Source organism: Epinephelus moara, chromosome 12, assembly GCF_006386435.1.
Source record: "Epinephelus moara isolate mb chromosome 12, YSFRI_EMoa_1.0, whole genome shotgun sequence".
Classification (NCBI taxonomy): domain Eukaryota; kingdom Metazoa; phylum Chordata; class Actinopteri; order Perciformes; family Serranidae; genus Epinephelus; species Epinephelus moara.
Window position 1 is genome coordinate 36,180,418 of NC_065517.1, and position 18,880 is coordinate 36,199,297.

At 39.7% G+C, this 18,880-nt stretch overlaps 1 protein-coding gene across 1 annotated transcript in view; it reads right to left on the reverse strand.

The window, feature by feature from the left end:
• Positions 1–18,880, reverse strand: part of nrxn3b (neurexin 3b) — a 436,656-nt gene that overhangs the window by 249,118 nt on the left and 168,658 nt on the right. The window contains exons 10-17 of the mRNA XM_050058660.1: positions 16,818–17,021; positions 15,093–15,119; positions 10,242–10,361; positions 9,658–9,770; positions 7,801–8,069; positions 7,243–7,433; positions 1,050–1,223; positions 95–121 (exon numbers count right to left, since the gene is read on the reverse strand). Coding sequence (XP_049914617.1) covers positions 95–121; positions 1,050–1,223; positions 7,243–7,433; positions 7,801–8,069; positions 9,658–9,770; positions 10,242–10,361; positions 15,093–15,119; positions 16,818–17,021 — 1,125 coding nt within the window. The remainder of the gene's footprint in view (positions 1–94; positions 122–1,049; positions 1,224–7,242; positions 7,434–7,800; positions 8,070–9,657; positions 9,771–10,241; positions 10,362–15,092; positions 15,120–16,817; positions 17,022–18,880) is intronic.

Genomic DNA, 18,880 nt, shown 5'->3' on the forward strand with positions numbered 1-18,880 from the left:
GGGAACATTATTGCCATGGCGACACCCACAATGCATTGCACACAGCAGACTTTCAGGCGAGCAGGCCTCAGAGAGGCTGAGTTTAACCCTCTACCTTGCAGGTCGGCTTTGGTGAAACCAACTTTGTTAGCGCAGAAAGAAAATAACAAACAGAACAGAGCAGAGCGGAAAACAAGAGTAAAGGTTAGTGAGGGAGCAGCATTATTAGTGTTCGTTAAACTTGTACAGAGTTTGTCACTTTGGCAGAGTGTTGTTGACTTGTTAGTGAGAGCTGAGCACCTGGAAAGGTCCTACACAGTGACACAGTGACAGTTTCATTATAAAACAGGGTCTGTAAGTATGTTTTCAGCTTTGAAAACAATGACCAAATGTTCTCTAAAAGGCCACTGCAGTAGTTTAAACTCTTAATCTTCTGCTGCCCTCTAGAGGTCATAAGCAGAGGCTCGCACCATGCACAAGGAACATCATGAATTTGGGCAGCATGTAAGTTTAAATTGGAAAAGTAATGAAACAAAATATCTAATATAAATGGAAACAGCCTGGAGCCAAATCAGATTGACTTGTTATTACAATAACAACAATAAAGAGACATAAAATTAATTATTGTGTCGCTGTACAAATACTTCATCATCAGCAACTTATGATGGAGGTTTTAGATGCTGCAGAGGGAAAAAAGGCAGATGAGTGAGTGTTTTAGAACAACCAACAACTTGCCATGTGAGGCATTTAAAATAAATTTACAATCTAAAAAAACACCTATACTTTTTGGTTTGTTTGAGTTTCTGAATGTGTTATTCAGGTTTTAGGACTTCCAGCTTTCTTAAAATATACTGATGCAACATAAAAAGTTAACAAGCCAAGAAATTGAAAGACAAATCTGATGGGTTTTTTTCCCCTCTGATGTGACAAACGCCTGGCAAAGGAAAAGAAAATAGGTAGGATTAACGATGCCAGCGCGTGGCTTTAAGGGCTACTGAAGAGGCTTCTAATTAGACTGATAAATCTCACACGGCAGGTCATGATTCTTCTACGCTACAGGCCATCTGTACCTTCACAGCCACGCTCAATCTGCCCGCTGCGGAAAAGGGCGTCGTTGATGAGATCTGGCAGGCGGCCGTTGAGATCAACTGAGGCCAAGCAGCCCTGGAAGCCTTCCCGAGAAACCACCAGCTTCGGGAGGTTCTGGTACATGTTGGGTCCCAGACCTCCGACAAACAGGTCACCTGAAGGGACAAAAGAGAAGTTAGTGTTAGTGTTAACTGTGTTAAACAAATAAACTACAAAGCATAAAAATATCTGTCAAAAGGAGGACTAGTTCTTCATTTTTAAGCAAGCCTCAGTTAATTCTAACCTCTTTCTTGTGATGTAAATGACCAAACTTGATTGTTCACACACATCGAGCGTCATGCAGCAACATTCTCCTAAATTCTTCTTATATTTTCTCCTAATTTTCCATTTAAAAAAATAGATGCACCAAATGTTCCTGCCATCCAAATCTGCTCTCACCCCGGTGTGCTCAGTGATGAATTCCACTTGATCATAAATTGCAGGCGCGTGGCCGATTGTTTATTAGCACAGGTAACGGCCCCTAAACTTTATTTAAAGGCAGGTGATGTGCCGTGTGCGAATACTCTGGCACACACCCAGGATTGGAGAGATGCCACAAACAAAAAAGGCTGTAAGAACTTCAGCAGCAGTGAAATCAATTTGTGATGCTGTAAATATTGTGTCAGCAGAGCATCTAAGAGCAGTATGTGCGCCATGCAGAAGCTGAACACGTGCAACATCCTCCGCGGTTGGGATCAGTGAATCAATAGTATTTTTTTAGTCCACGAATTTAATAATCCAATCATTATAATTACTGAAAAACACAATAATCTATATTTGATTATACAATATTCATGCTTTTTTTTTTTTTTAGTTTAAATTGTGTTTCCTTGCACTGGACAACAATTTATGGACTGAGAAAAAACAAGGTGTTTTTGGTACAGGCAGGAAGTCTATTAGTCTATTAGAGAGTTTCTTGTCAAAACGCTTGGTATATTAATAGTATTAATAAAAGATTTTTAACTCCAGTCAGAGTGCCTCGGATGCATTTTTGGACTACCTGCCTGTACCATTTACTTTTACATTGAGAGAGCTAGGCAGTCATTTTTCCCCAACAAGATGTTTTCTCTTATGTTGGTAAGAGAGCTCTCGACCACTTGAATATATTGTCTTACCGAAGAGAAGAGCAACACTAAGATAACACTGGCGAGTCCCTGAAATCAATGGGTGCCGACAAAATAAGAACAAACTGTGGATACAAACAAAAACTGAGGAGGAAGTCTGTTTGCATATCGCTGCCTGCATGAGGCCCATCGAGCGGATCATGGGCGAATGAATCTAATGCTCACAGCAAATATCCTCTTGCTTTTGCACTTTAACAGACTTTTCAAAATACACACAAGAGACACAAACTGAATAACCTTGTCAACAAATAGCAAACACTCAGAAGCAGCGTATTGAAACAGCTCTCTCAAGCCACTAAATAACATCAGTCTCTGTGCACAATTCATCAGTTTGTTCTCAACCTTTAAAAGAGGTCAGTAGATTGAAGATTACTGTACACTGGACCCCAGTAGATCAAGGTTTACTGTATATTCAGCCCTGTTACTTTATTTCTTACATGTGTTTTCAGCAATACAAAAAGAGAACTATAATATTTCACTGTGTATGAAATTTATAGAGATTTGTAATACTCTCTGACAGTATATTTCCTCGGCATGTGTGCTCAGTACAAACCCAAAGTACAGTACAGATGTCAGAGTCAATACTAAGAGGGTGGTTGCCGAGGTTGACAGTGATAGATGTGGTTTAAATTGTGTTTGCGTGTGTGTGATCTGTTGTTAAATAAATAAATAAATAAAAACACAGACATTTTCAATTGGACACAAATTGTAGGTCTGGATGGAAATGCTTGGTTTTGCTAAGATGGTGTCATTTTGCAAACAACGTGCGGCTGTCATTCTGTCTTCTGTTTGTGGCTGTGTGTGAGCTGCTGAACTAAACGAAGGAAGGTGTCAAAGCAATCCAGACACATGTACTGATTGACATTATGATTTTTCTTTTTTCTAAGGCTAGATACTGGACTTGTAGAATAAATCTACAGTCTCTTAGGACCATGTTTCAGAGATCAACTGGTATTCAAGTGTGGGACAAAGTTCAGTTATGAAGCTCAGTGGAAGGATGAGAGTCAGGATCAAACTCTCCCACCATCTCCTTCAGTCATTCATGTTGCTGCTGCCAAACTTTAAATCTGTTCTCCTCTCTGCTCCTGTCAGCTGCTCTTCTCCACCCCGTTGACCTCCAGTCACCTTATCCCGAGCCCAGGATGAGCTCATCAAAAGCTCACTCCTCTTCACATCCAGATCCTCAGCTCCCTCTTCATCTTGTCTCATCACCACCAGGGTCTAGACTCAACAGGGGGGGTTACCTAATCTACTATGTCTTTACCACCCTCCTGGAATAAATGACATCACGCTGGGGTCTAATCGGCAAAGACTTTTTACATTTCTTACACTTATGTGCACATGTAAATAAATACTCTTTTCTCTCAGAATGAGTCACAAGTCATAAATCTAAGCTATGAAGTCTAAACTAACGAGTTTCAAGGCAAATTCAAGTCCTAAACTTTGTGTTACTAGTCTTAAACAGGTCACCTTCCCATCACCAAGTTTAGCGCTGTTTTAAACGTATAAAGAGTAACAGTAAGTATTGTTAGATAGGAGTTAGATGAGAAAATCTGGAGCACTTAAGTGTGTCTGTAATGGAGTGGAAACAGATCTATAGTCTATCTTATCTATCTATCTATCTATCTATCTATCTATCTATCTATAGTCTATCTTCAGTCAGAGTTGATTTGCTGTAACACTTTATTGTGACACAGGAGTTACGAGCCTACATTGCTGAAGTCAAGTTAAAATCTTGACTTGATGGAATAAAAAAAGACGAGCAGCTGAAGTCTTTTTGATTTTTTTCAAGTCAAGTCAAAAGTATCACATTTATGACTCAGGTCTGACTCAAGTCCAAGTCATGTGTGGGTGTGCTGCTGAGGATGAGTGTGGCGTTATATTTGTGCCTTATTCCTGAGTGAGCAATGAGGAATTTGGAGCACAGGAAAAATATATTTTGCCAGCACATTAAATATACTTTGAAGTAAAATTACATGCAAGCAAAAACATGTTTTGAGCCAACAACAATCTATTCTGATCTTAATAAATACATTTGCATGTTTGCTATGATTCATATTAATGTGCAGTAATAACGCCTTTCTCAAACGTCCGAATTTCACAGAGGCTACCTCACTGAATGCCGCCCAAGGACTGTTCCAGTGTCGAGGATCCTTCAAATTTCACCAAGGACTGAGTCCTTCATTCAGAGATGCATGTGTGGGTCCTCAGCAGGTATAAAGTACCACAATTTTTTGCACACAATTTGCAGGAAGTGAAAGCAGGGCCTCTTCAATGAAACCTGCGTCAGCAGAGCTCAGCAGGATTTAGATAAATATGATTTTTATATGGATTAATATCTCCAGGAGTTTTTATCATACACGCAAAAACAATATTGACAGAAACCCAGAGGTGGGTAGAGTAGCCAAATATTGTACTCAAGTAAGAGTACTGATACTTTAGAACAATATTACTCAAGTAAAAGTACTCAAGTGCTGAGTAACTGTTGAGTAACGTCTGATTTATTTGTAAAATAAGAACATGAACGTTATCAATCAATCAAAAATAATAATCTGCAAATTCGTGTATTTTAAACGATACCCCTTTAACTAAAATAAAAATAAATTAAATCTTTACAAACATAACATAAATCAAGGCACAAGAAACACAAATATATTCTTATATATACTGTGTGTATATATATATATATATATATATATATATGTAATTATGTACTCAGACGTGGGTAGAGTAGCCAAATATAAGAGTATAGAGTACTGTTGCTTTAAAACAATATAACTCAAGTAAAAGTAAAAAGTATTTTGCATTAAAACTACTCTGAAAAGTACAATTTATCCAAAAAGTTATTCAAGTAAATGTAACTGAGTAAATATAACTAGTTACTACCCACCTCTCCAGAAACCTCATAATTTACACGCCTTTCAAAGTGTCCACTGCCACATAATGAGATTTTAAAAATACCACCATTTAGATGAAACATAAAGGTTTTTAAATTAATCATTTACAGCAGTAATGGAGCGCTAAGTGCCACAAAATTTCCATTTAGCCGATCTGCTTGCTTTTTTTAAAGTATAATCCAGAAATATATTCTCTCTAAAAGTCATGTGACTCTGAAAATACTGCTACATTTGTTCAGATTTTACAACAACATTAGCAAGTGCCAAATGATCACAGTACCCTGAAACCCTCTCAGTCTGCTGAGGGTCAATGACACACACCTGGGGACACTTGGGACCTGTTCCAATGTGGGTTCACTAAGTGATAGGGAGGACTCTTGCCTCGCCGCTGCAGGATCCTTCCTTGGAAGGACTCATCCTGCCAAAGAAGGATCCTTGACTTAGAGAACACCAACTGTCCCTGCTGGGCCTGCTGCATGCTCCTCAACACTTTCCTACATGACTGATTCCTTTCCTTCTCACACACTCCACCAGTTTTTTAATATGTTTATTAGTTTAAGTTAAATAAATCATTTTTTGATTGATATATTGGTGTGTGGCCTCCCTTTTTGTTGCCAGCCTTAAGCTAATATCTAACAATATCAGTTTGCTTGTGATGTGTACCTTTCATAAGCATTTAAACCTTTGAAACCCGATGCAACTGGATTTCTTTTGAAAACATGGGGAAAAAAGCAACAAGCAACTTTGTAAAGGCTGACAAGAAAATGACCTGAAAATCAGCTAAAAGAGAACGAGGAGAATTATGAGAAAAAATGTGCAAAAACAAACAAGAACACAGGAATGACCTGGGAAAATGCTAAATTTTAGGTAATTTTCTTGTTACTTTTGATTAATTTTTTGGGGTATTTTCTTGTTAAGTTCTTCACGTGTTTTTGAAAGAAATCAAGCAAATTTTTTTCAGGTTTAAAAGGATTAAAACTGTGAAAACACGTCACAATGAAGTTAAACAATTGATGCTAAAGACTGGAAAACAAGTCAGATTAAATAATACGCTCTGCTGTCAAAGCATGTTTCGTGTTTGATTCTATATTGAGAAGTTAAATGCTGATCAGGTGACAAGCAGCCTGTGTTTAGTGGACAATCAGATCTCGCTCTTCTGTCTCTCTGGTTAGAGACACGCCTTTTTCCATCTGATTTCTGGGTTCGGTATCAGGTTTAACTCTCTTATTGTACACTAATAATTTTAATCTCCAACCCACTGGTGTTTTGGTCATTGTTTTATGTGTGAGTTAGAGTGCTTACAGATAATTTCCCACAACAGCCCTCTCATAAACTTTTGTTTGGTGAACTGGCAGACCACTGCACACTCACTCACACTCAACTTATCCTGCACACTCTAACAACCTGGCACAGCATTCATTACGATGTGCCGCCAAACAACAAATCAGAAAATCTGAAAAAGTAAATTCTGACTTGCTGCTTTGTCTCCAGTCAGATCACTAGTAAAACTATCGACAGCATCCTGGAAGCATTATGAAATGATAACGAAAGAGTGGAGTTGGATTAAAACACATTATCTGTCAGTATTTTTTTCATTATTCATTGACTTATATTACAAAAATGCCTTGTTAGTTTTGCATATTGTAGAACTGTCATCTTCTTATGGAAGCATTTTGACGAAAGACGAAACAGCCAATCAGAGTTCACCTTCTTTGATTCTTTTATTAGTTGATTTTGTGACACATTGTGACGCTGTGGCAGGCTGAGTGAGTGTGAGGGCACATGAGTCAAACTGAGTGAGACGGGCTATTATTATTGCACACTAATATGAATAACAACAAACAAGAAAATCCTTTTGATTTTCGTTTGCAAATAAATATTTTTTTTCTTGATTTTAATTTCTTTAATTAATATGCTTGCAAATGTTTTCCTTTTTTTTGCGCTCTAATTCTCCCGCTGCTCGCTCAGGAATAAGGCACAAATATAACACCATAGATATGGAGTCGGGTCGGGGATCGGGGATATTACACGTCTCGCTTCCGGTTCGGGAGCAGGACTCTGATGTGGAGATGCTGTTGAGGTTGTACGACATTCTGAAAGCAATGATGTGTTACCTTTGAGGTCGAGGTTCTTGGCTCCGTTGACATTCTGTGTGACTGACTTTGAGTCCACCTTCAGCGTGTGCGTGTTGGACGCGTCCCTCGTGATGACCACATTATGCCACTGGTTATCGTTCAGCGGGTTGTCACTGTTCCCCTTCAACAGACTCGGCCCGTTCCCCAGGTCGAACACATAGTGGATAAACCTGGCAGCACATGAACACATCAGGGTTTGTTAGTGCAGATTTCTGTGTGGTTGCAGTGCGTCTGCTTTTATCTCCCCAGACTGATTAACCTTAATGGAAAAGCTCTCACGTTGCCCTGACACTAATGAGAGTTAAACTGATAAAGAAAAACAAGCTGCGCTGCAACACAATGATGTTTGTGCTTTCACAAGCTTACAAAAGGTGCAGCAGAGATTTGGGATCGATTGTCAGGGTCAGCAATGTTAAATTCATTATGCTTCAAGGAACAAGCTACACCCACATCAGCACTGCTTTTGTAATAATCATCTCTGGACCACAGCCATGGAATAAAACATCAATGTGTTGGCATCATCGCCGTCCCGCTCACCCTTTGACCAGCTCCACGGCAATAAAGTCGTTCCCGTCTCCGCTGTTGAAGATGATGAAACCGTCAGGCGAGGTGGTTTTGAACTGAAAGAAGAGGTGCATTGTGGTGTACGCCTGCAGAGTGGCCAAGCCCAGGTAGCTGCCCTTGGTCTTGAAGGTCACAGGGTCGGCGATGATGAAGCGCATGCCGAAGCGGGCGTTCAGCTCGCAGAAGTCGATGTCCCCGTTCTTGCACATGTCGATGTACTGCATACCGTTGAACTTGAGGCTCTGTGGGGAGAGGTGAACAGAGATGTGTTGTAAAGAAACTGTGAAGCACACTTTAACCTAACTGAGCACTTGTTTTGGTGGGGAGGCGAGAGCTGGCACTAAACGACTAAATCCCATTAAATGAAAAACGCCACATAAAATATAAAAAGACGTTTCAATGTGCAGGCTGCCAGTCCAGGGTTTGTTCTTGTTGTTTCATGCACAGCACTAAAATGAACTGTAGAGACTGATCTGGCTTTGTGAGACAAGTTTCACGTAGCGACAGAGATGTGTTACTGTCTTTATATCCAAAGTCTACATCCTGTAAGACGGACTACCAAATGACCAACCTACAACCTTTAATAAACATCTTTGTAATAACCTGTGCACATACTGCACTGCAAAAAAAAACGCTCTTTTACTGGGAAATTCTGGATCTGGCCTCTGCCCCTCCAACCACAGGTGCTTTGGTTTCGCTTTCTGCTTTCTACAGTATTGCAAAGCGCTAAAACGAAGTGTGGAGACAGGTTTGGCTATGCAGCACTGGCCCTTGGTGAACCAGCGAAAAAGCAAACATGTGATGCTCAGTCAGACCTAGACTTAGATGAGGAGACTGTTGTGCACAAATGTCTGCGACTAGCAGATGTATCAGAATGACAAGTGTGGTCAACATCTTTTATTTATGTTGTTTGCTAGCTTGTAGGCAGCCCCACCATCAGGGGGGAGGGTCAAAGGGTCCAGATGATCCCAGCATGCACAGGTCTATGATTGACCCTTAAATGGGATCAAGTACAACAATTTTCTTTCTGCTGCAGCACTTTCACATTAACAGCAGGGATCAGATGTGCAAAACACACATGTGCTGCCAATGTGAAGACGTAAAGCAAACCTGCAGCGATTAAGTTAAATGCCTCTGTGGCTTAAGGATGAAAAGCCAGGGTAAAGAGAGAACAAGGAAATGAAAAATGTGAAGAAGCATGAACAGTAATAAAACCCACTGTAGGGGGCTCAGAGTTAAAGCGAGAGAGCATGTCATGGATGGGTGTGCAGAGACTCCATCTCTGTCGCTACAAGGCTAATGGCCAAGCGTTTATTTGAAATTACCCGTGTATGAGAGCTAAGGGTGGGTGGTGATGGTGGTGCTTAAGTGGGTGTGGATGAGGGACCCAATTTGGAAAATTTCGTCCCACTGTCCATATTCCTAATGGCAGGCCTGCTTGTGGGCTAATGCTTACTCTGCTCTCTGTGCTGGAGGTTTCAGGGTTCTTTGCTGGCCCGGTGTTTGCTTTGTATTTGTGATGCGCCTAATCTAGCCGGCCTGGTGTACGCTTGAATCTCTTTTACGGCAGCGTGCAGATATCGCCTCCCTCACTGCAGTAATGTGAAAACACCTCTCTAGTGACAAACTTTGCTCAGATAGAAATCAGTAAAGTCAAGTTCTTACATTTTAGTGGACATAAATAAAATAAAAAGACATTGTTGAGTGAAGGGGGACTTTAAAAAATACAATACATTCTCACAAATACTTATACAAGACACCTGCGGTCGGATAAGATGACCTGTTCTTTGGCTAAGATGATAAATAATGATGACTTGTTGCACTTCATACCTGAAGATGCCCGATGAAGGAGGAGGGAGCAGACGAGACAAAACGTCTCTCAGTCAAGATGCCCGTCTCCACGTTGTTGAACTCCAGACGGGTGTGGTCGCCCGCCATCTGACCTGAGATGGAGGAGGGAAGAGAGAGGAGAAGAAGCCAAGGGATGAAGGGGTGGAAGAGGAGGGATACTGCAACCTAACCTTCACCCAGCAACAGTCTGGTTCTACTTTGTGTCATGCTGATGCAATAATCCAAACAACGCTGACACTCAAATAAAACTGACATATAAATACTACTAAATTGTTGTTGCTATCATTACTATATTATTTATTATCACACACACTTAATAATGCTTTGATTTTTATGGTAAAGTTTATTTTCCTGCAGATAAAATGTATCAGCATGTGTATGTCCCTTATAAAATCTAACATGGCTGAATCCTAAAATGGCATCCGTGACATAAAATATATCATAAAGAGAAACTGCAACTGTCTTCACCCCCCAAATAAAGAAAGAAAATGAGAAACATTATACGATCATGCATATCATAGATATTATAAAACAGTAAGGAAGCTGTTTCATGAGAGTGATACCTTCAGCCATGTCGTCATCCACAGTGAGTTTGAAGTTTTTACCGCGGCGGACCACTCGTACTGAGTGCCACTCATTGTCGTTGAGCTTTTGTCCGGCATAAAGAACCTCAGGGCCCTTGCCTGAAGAGGAGGGTTAGTTAGTCAAGGGGCAGGGGGAAGCACAAGCACAAACCAAATCTCTGTTCTCTCAACAAATGCAACAGACTGGGGAAAAAAAGACTTTTCAAATTCCGAATAAATAGATTAAAAAAAATGAAACAATATGTGTTGTCAGATTAAATTTGGTTTTGATTTGACAACAAAGAAAAACAATACAAGAAATAACAACTGACAGGAAAAATGAAACAAAACATTTGCTGTTACTCATACAAGGACTCAGAAGCTGTGACTCAACTCGACTCTCATGGGTTTGTGGTTTTGAGAAATCTTTCCAAGTTACACTTTGACTGAACTACCCCGTTTAAACAGAAGGCAGATCACAAATTTTACTGCAGTTTCATTATGGCTGTCATAAAAATAGGCCTGTAGACATAGTGTAAGTTATTCTGACAGTGAACCACTAGAGGGCAGCGCAGCCACACTGACTCCAGAATCCTGAATCTGCTGAATAATACTGAACACAGGGTTTAAATCCTAATAAGGTGTGTTCAGCAGCAGTCAACATGATTTGTAAACTAGATTTAGGTTTTTAGTCTAAACTTCTGTTGGCCAATTGTTGACCCAGCTCTAAAGACAAATGTAAAGCATCTATTTGAACGAAATCTCAGTCTTGAATTTAGGAAAGTTATCGACTAAGGATTGAAATGATTGAATTATTTGTGTTCTGCTTTGATCAGTAGTTTATAATATTGTGTCTGACTGAATTCAAAGGCAAACTCAACTTAACTTGCACTGTAACATCTACTGAAAAATGACATTTAAATGACTGATTTCACAGTAATTTATTGGGCACACTGTGGAAAACCTAATGAATTAAATCCTAAATTACAAACATCATCTCCTTTTAAGTTTGGAATTGCAGCACATATAGTAAATATGCATGCATGTGCACTAGATTCGTACTTAAAGAGGACCTATTATGCTCATTTTCAGGTTCATACTTGCATTTAAAGTTTCTGTCCGAACTTGTTTACATGCTTTAATGCTCGGAAAACATTTTATTTTCCTCATACTTTCTGTGCTGGATCATCTGTTTTTACCCTCTTTCTGAGATGCTCCATTTTAGCGCCTGTCTCCTTAAGCCCCCCCTCCCCCCTGAGAAAGCCCAGTCTGCTTTGATTGGTCAGTGTTTCCAGGTCTCCCATATCTCAGTGTCTCTGCACCGTCAACGCAGCCAGGGAATGAATGTAACGGAGAATGGTTACCACTTTTGACCGTGAAAAACCACCAATAAAAGCCTCTAAACACAACCTGACATGTTCCAGCAGGAATATGATCCAAAATAAGGGAGAAATTAACTTCTGTGACTAGATTCATATGTTTCCCTGACGTTAGCATGTAGCTTCATTTAGCAGTGTAGGCTACGTAATGCAAACACCTGCAGGCGCGTGCCTGGAGCAGATGATGTCATAGTGTAGCCAGTGTAGAAACGAGTATTAAGGCCTTGTGACTGTACGCCTCTGCAGTCAAGTTGCAGTTACAGTTTACACCCATGTCTGTGACAACATGGATGCTTCACACACATCTTGCCCACGGCCAAGGTGCACACCCAAGATTAGTGTCACCAATTCAGTATCTGACCAAATGTCTCCCCTTCTGTTCCCAACACTGAATAATGGCCAGAGGGCCATGCTTTTGCAGAACATTATGATGTCACTGTGAAGTTGACCGTTGACCTTTTGTATATAAAATATGCAATGCCCGATGAGGTGTCCATTATCAGGAATTAATGGATGACGCGGAGGCGTGAACCGTCCGACGTGAAGCGGAGTCCATTAATTCCTGATAATACACACCTCGAAGGGCATTAACCCGCTTATACCATGGTCACTTACCAAAAAAACAAATATTAAATCAATTATTTATGCTTTAATGTGTTTTACATCAAGAGTTTTTCACAAACCACAGCTGAGCGGACTATTTAATCTCTGTAGTTAACAGGCGTTGCCATGGAAACCCACTGTGGCTGCAGCTTAGAGAGCGACTCTGATTAGTGAAGGGAAGTGAGATGATGGCTAAACGTTACGTGATATTATTCAGATGATGATTATTTCAGAAAGCCAGTGCACTTCTTACCGCTTGTGTGTTACAGACTCTGGTGGTCAGAGGATGATGTGCAAAAAAAAAAAACTTGAGATATTACTTTCATGATTCATTGGCGTTCATTTATAGGCCAAAGAAAATTTGTTTCAAATAATCAACATCCAAATAGTAGGCTAGTCAAAATCGTTTTTAATTGCAACAAATAATTCATAAGCATATAGTAGTCGAGATTAAATCATATAAACACATTAACAAATTAACGATTGTTTCCTATTTAAAATTAAATGCTACATTACCATTAATAGTGAAATTTGAAAGTGATATGGGTATGTCCATCATAGTGGCATTTGAACTGCCCATTTCGTTGTCTTCTTGGTGTTGGGCTCATCCTTCTCATCTTCTAAATTATTTCATTCTTCCGGTGTCACCTCCTTGTGCCGTTTCTCCCTTTTCTTTTCATTCTCTAACCTCTCTTCTTCTACATCCCAGTCATCAAAATTATCAAATTCACCAAATAAATTAAATGAAATGATAAAATCACTCATGATGCCTTTGTAATCCGTTGCCTCTGCTCGGAGTCTCGGTCACTATGGTTACAAACTAGCAGTTGAGCCAGCGCAATAATTTAGAGCCTGTCATCAGGCAATTTGACCTGAACGTCTTTTTAGCTGTCCTATAACACCTTTTAACGGACACCCTGCAGCCAATCAGAATTGAGTATTCACCCAGACCATGGTATAACATCACTTCATCATTTTGTCCCATGAGACATTTGTGGGAAATTTTGTCATAATTAGCAAATCAATTCTTGAGTTGTGGCCAAAAACATGTTTTGTGAGGTTACAGTGACCTTGACTTTTGACCACCAAATTCTTATCAGTTCACCATAGAGTCCACGTGGACAGTTGTGCCAAATTTGGGGAAATTCCCTCAAGCACTTCTTGAGGTATCACGTTCACGAGACCAATGCAAGGTCACAGTGACTTTATCTTTGACGTTTGACCAACAAAATCTAATCAATTAATTTTTGAGTCCACGTGGATGTCTGTGCCAAATTCGCAAATTTTCCTCAAAATATTCTTAAGATATCACGTTCACAAGAATGAGACAGAGGAGGTCACCATGACCTTGATTCCTGACCATCAAAATCTATTCTGTTCATCATTGAGTCAAAGTTGACATTTGTGCCAACTTTGAGGAAATTCCCTTGAGGACTTCTTGAGGTATGTTCACAAGCATGAGACAGATGCAAGGTCACAGTGACTTGACCTTTGATGTTTGACCAACAAAATCAAATTATTTCATTATTGAGTCCACATGGACGTTTGTGCCAAATTCAAAGATTTTCCTCAAGATATTCTTGAGAAATTGCATTCACAAGAATGAGACGAGGTCACCATAACCTTGACCTTTGACCACCAAAATGTATTCAGATCATTGTTGAGTCCAAGTGGACATTTGTGCCAAAGTCGAAAAATTTCCTCAAGATATTCTTGAGATATTCCGTTCACAAGAATGAGACGGACGCGGTCACTATAACCTTGACCGTTGACCACCAAAATCTAGTTAGTTCACCACTGAGTCCAAGTGGACATTTGTGCCAAAGTCGGAAAAAAAAAAAAAAATCCTCAAGATATTCTTGAGATATCGCATTCACAAGAACAAGACAGACAAGGTCACCGTAGCCTTGACCTTTGACCACCAAAATCTATTCCATTCATTCTTAAGTCCAAATGGACATCTGTGCCAGATTCAAAGAAATCCCTTCAAGGTGTTTTTGAGATACTCATTCACAAGAATGGGACAGATGGATGGACGGATGATGGACAGACAACCTAAAAAACATGATGCCTCCTGTCATGGCTGTCTCCGGTGTCGAGGCATAAAACTGCTGGAAACAGAGTATTCAGAACAGACTGGAGCCTGAGGGTTTTTGCCGACAGGGAGTATTTTTATATACGTTTACATAATTTGAAGTTTGACCACGTTTAATAAAAATATCCGACACTGTAACACTATACATAAGACACAAAATACAGAAAAGCATAATAGGTCCCCTTTAAAGAGAATAATGAAGCTAATCAATATAAACAAAGGTCTACAATCTGTTCTCACACACACTCCTAAACCCCCTTCTGAGTCTTTGTTCTCTGTTTCGTTCTCTATGAGGCTTTTGAAAATAATGAAAAAGAAGAGTCCCTTTCATGAGTAACAGCATGTCTGCTAACACCATCTATATATCACATTACAGGCCTGTACACTGCTGTATGTGTTAAAATAAGGAGGGCAAGAAAACAAAGCAAGTGAGACACTCAGCAATATATTACAGTGTAACTGGGAAAACAGTTTAGCCCACAGAGTCTGAGAGTGTAAATGCTCAGCGAGCAGCGTACAGGCATACAGGGAAAGATTAAGAACTGGTTGCCTGAATCAATTTGAAAAGTGGGCCATTTAAAATATATAGAGTACATTAAGTCAGATTTGCATAACTTTAATCTCCGGCTATTACTTTTTTTCTCCCCCTCTTATCTGAGAAATCCGCTTATCAGTCCCCTGCATTCACACATTCCTGCCCTTACATCTAGCACACAGGCTATAATCAAACATTGATTGTAGGAAGAAGGCTGCAGAAGAAGAATGTTGACTTACTGGTGTTACAGTTTATCCTGACACAGTCTAGATGGGGAGGGGAGAATAAGTGACAGATGAAATCGCATCCTTCAAGGTTACAGCTGCAGACATCCAAGAGCAAGAAAAGCCACCTTCCGGGGACGGTCACATGACCCCAGCGGCCATTTTAGCCGGGTTGGCTACTGACGGTCGATATTACTGGACTGATACTGGAAATTCAATTTAATCCCAATCCAATTCTTTTAATTACTTTTAATGCTGTAGCCAATAATAATATCATACAAATACTACTCAGTATTACTGCACTGATCATGTTAATGTTAGTACATGAGTTTCAAAGAGGTTGGCTACATGTTGAATTATTAAATTTCAAAATGGTCGCTTGCAACTCAATGGCCACATCGATTTTGCAACCCAGCAACTAGAGCTGAAGTATTTTACTGGTAGCCCACTACATCATGAAAAATCAAGCAATTTTATGTGATTTGTCGTCAAAACTGAGGCTGCACATGCCTCTTACTAACATCTCCGTCTATAGGAGGGTACTGAACCTGTGTTTAGCAGGTGCAGGTTGAAATCCATGTGACCAGGCTGGTCATGTGCCGTCAACCGCAACAGAAAAGTGGGAACAAACAGCCTCGAGCCACGCAGCACCAACACCGTACAGAGGCCAAAGACCCCCTCTCAGAGGGCCCTGTGTAAGTTAGGAGAAATTAAATAGTTCTGTGCTTTAAATTCATTTTGGTAGAAGTTAAAATTAATTTTTATAATTCATAATTAATTAAAATTCATTTTTATTTAAAGGTAAACTCTCCCTCTAAATATGCTTGGTAAAAAACACTGCACATTAAAAACATGAAATATGGACTACAGGTGTTCCATGTTTTTAGCAGCTGTGGCAGCCGAGTACATTTTAAAGTAAATCAGCTATATTCACATATTTTGTATGAACATGTACGCTTTATGTCGAGAGTGTCTATTCTAGGCTCAGTGCTATAAAGGCCTGCACTCTACTTAAATGTAGCACTCGTGCCACCATCTGCAGGCGCGCTGGGTGCTGTGGCATCGGGCTGTTTGCCAGACGGGCCGCAGGCTCGGGGCCTTTGAAGGGGTGAGTGCCATCTTTGAACAAGGCATGGGAGATGCCAGCTAGACCAAGGGTTACTAATGGACAGAGAGAAACATGGACCTGCTATCATGAGAGGAAAAAAAAATAAAAGAAAGACCACAGGGAACAGACCCACATGATAAGAATGCAACTATCAGTGCAGCACTAAAATGTACAAACGCTTACCTGCAGTTGTGAATAGATGGCAGAATATTATCTAAAATGTTGCTGTCTGAATTAATGCATGTGTGAGGACAGTGCCATCTATTAAAGGAATTCAAACAAGTGAAATGCTGTGCCTGTGGAGAAATCTACTTGTACAAAATAATGAGCATGATGTGTTCAGAAGATGTGCTGCGGAGCATGGATTACTTTGTTACGTGTTAGATTGATGGATATAAAAATCTACGAGGACATCTAAGCATCAAGGCAGAAAAACTTACAGTCCAGGCAAGTCGAAAACAAAACATGCAACTACAAAGACAAACTACAAGAACTGGTTTAGTTTGTTAGGTCTGATATAAAGTCTGGATCAGAGAGAAAACATACAAAATAAAAAGAGAAAACACAAAGACAGTAAAGCCTCCTCTTGAACTGGAGGCGAGGTGAACCAGCAGGGACGGTTTATACAATACCTAGGTTGACCGTCAGTTTGACCCGCCCGCTGTCCAGCTCCAGCCTCAGCGTGTCCGCCGACTCGCGGGATGTGGCGGCCATGAGCAGGCCGAACGCCCGCTGGGACATGAAGCGGAGTGAGACGTCCTCGGCCTCGGTGTGCATCACGTTGGGTATCACGACTTTCATGTACATGCTGCCATCATACGACAGGATCGATGACTCTGTGAGAAAAAGGAGAGACGACAATGTCCCGTTATTTCAGATAGAGACAGTTTAACCCTGCGGCTCACTTATAAACAGCACCTCTGATGTCCGCCTCAAAAAACTGCCAAAAAAATTTCATATATCAATATTATTTTCCACTTTTACTGAGTTTAATCTTTTAACCAACTTCACTCCAGATTATAATTTTCAAAAATCACTTTATATTCAGAATTTTAACCCCTTAAATGCCACTTGGTTTGCATCATGCCACAGTTTTTTTTTATATATGAAAAAACACAAAATTAAATTATTTACAGTACATGCTAGGGAACATTTTATTTTATAATTTCACAGTCTGGGATATGTCAATTATTTTTATTTTGCTGGGTCAGATTAAAAAAAATCTGTCACAAAACTGCAACAAAAATATTATACATTAATATTATTTTCCATTTTCACCAAGTTAAATCTTTTGACCAACGTCAGTCCTAATCATAACTACCAAAATTAATTAATTTACAGAATTGTATTCCTTTAAATGTGAGTTTGTTTACGTAATGCTACTCCTGTTTTATTAATAGAAAAATAATTTATAATTTATTTATTTTTTCACTCAACACTGGGGGGGGATTTTGATTTTATTCTATTGTATTTTTGACAGTCTGGAATATGACAATCATCAGAAACATTTTTATTTTTTGAGCAGTATTACATTTAAAAAAAAAAGAGGACAAAAATGTCCCCTTCCTAAAACTGCGATAATAGTACTGTATATTAATATTATTTTCCAATTTTACCGAGTTACATTTTTAACCATCAGACTTGATCATAACTAATAAATATTCATTTATTTTCCTGTTCAATTTTAACCATTTGATTACTACTTTTTGACATGATGCTGCTGTGTTTTTAAATGAAAAAATAAAATAAAATAAAATAAAATAACGCACAAAAAATGAACTAGTTTCCATATACTAAATTCTAGGAGATTTTTTTGTTGTTGGGGGGATTATCACAGTCTAGGATGTGGTATGAGGTATGTGATACCAACAACAGTAATGAGCGGAGGGTGAGGCTGTGTCCATTTGTGCATATGCACTAAAAAATAAATAAATAAAACAGATACCATCACAACAGGACAAAGTGTGGCAATATATTGCATATGCTTCACCTCCCTCTGACAGCTTTGTTTATGCAACCAAAGCTTCCGATAAGATAAAGAGAGAGTGTGTGCTCTGAAAGCAAATACACACACACACACACACACACACACGCGCTGGGCGAAGAAAAGTGAACCCAATTTAAAGTTAGATGCACGCGTGTCCCTCATATTTTATTAATCAATAGGGAAGCGCACACATACATGTCACACATGCCTGGTTGCAGCTGTATTCATCATCCACCTCTCCCTGCCAGCTCTCCTCTACAGACAACAGTTTGTGCATTTATTCTAATCATGAAATCTTCTTTGGAGTATGCACAAGCATTGTATAAACACACACATCCTCACACAACAACACAACCTGTTTTGTGGTTAAATAGAGACAATAAGAACAAATAGATGATTGTGGTTGGAGGTGCTGTTGGGTCAGACTATTTTGTTCCCTTCTTATGAGTTAGAAAAGGAGGAGAAAGCATGAACGAGCCTGCTGAAAAAAGAGGAAGACTGTCAGCAGCCTGGAAGCCTCTCGGGGAGAGAGAGAGAGACAGATTAAAAAGGGTATCCAACCATGACATACCTGTTTTGACACCTCAGCTTTTAAAAGAAAAAATAGCCCTGTGGCCTCAGAAATGCACCACCATTTGGCTGCGTCTAGGGAAATGCTGAGGCTGTAGGTGAGAGGTTTTGGAGCGTCTCACAGGGGAGGGGTTGTAC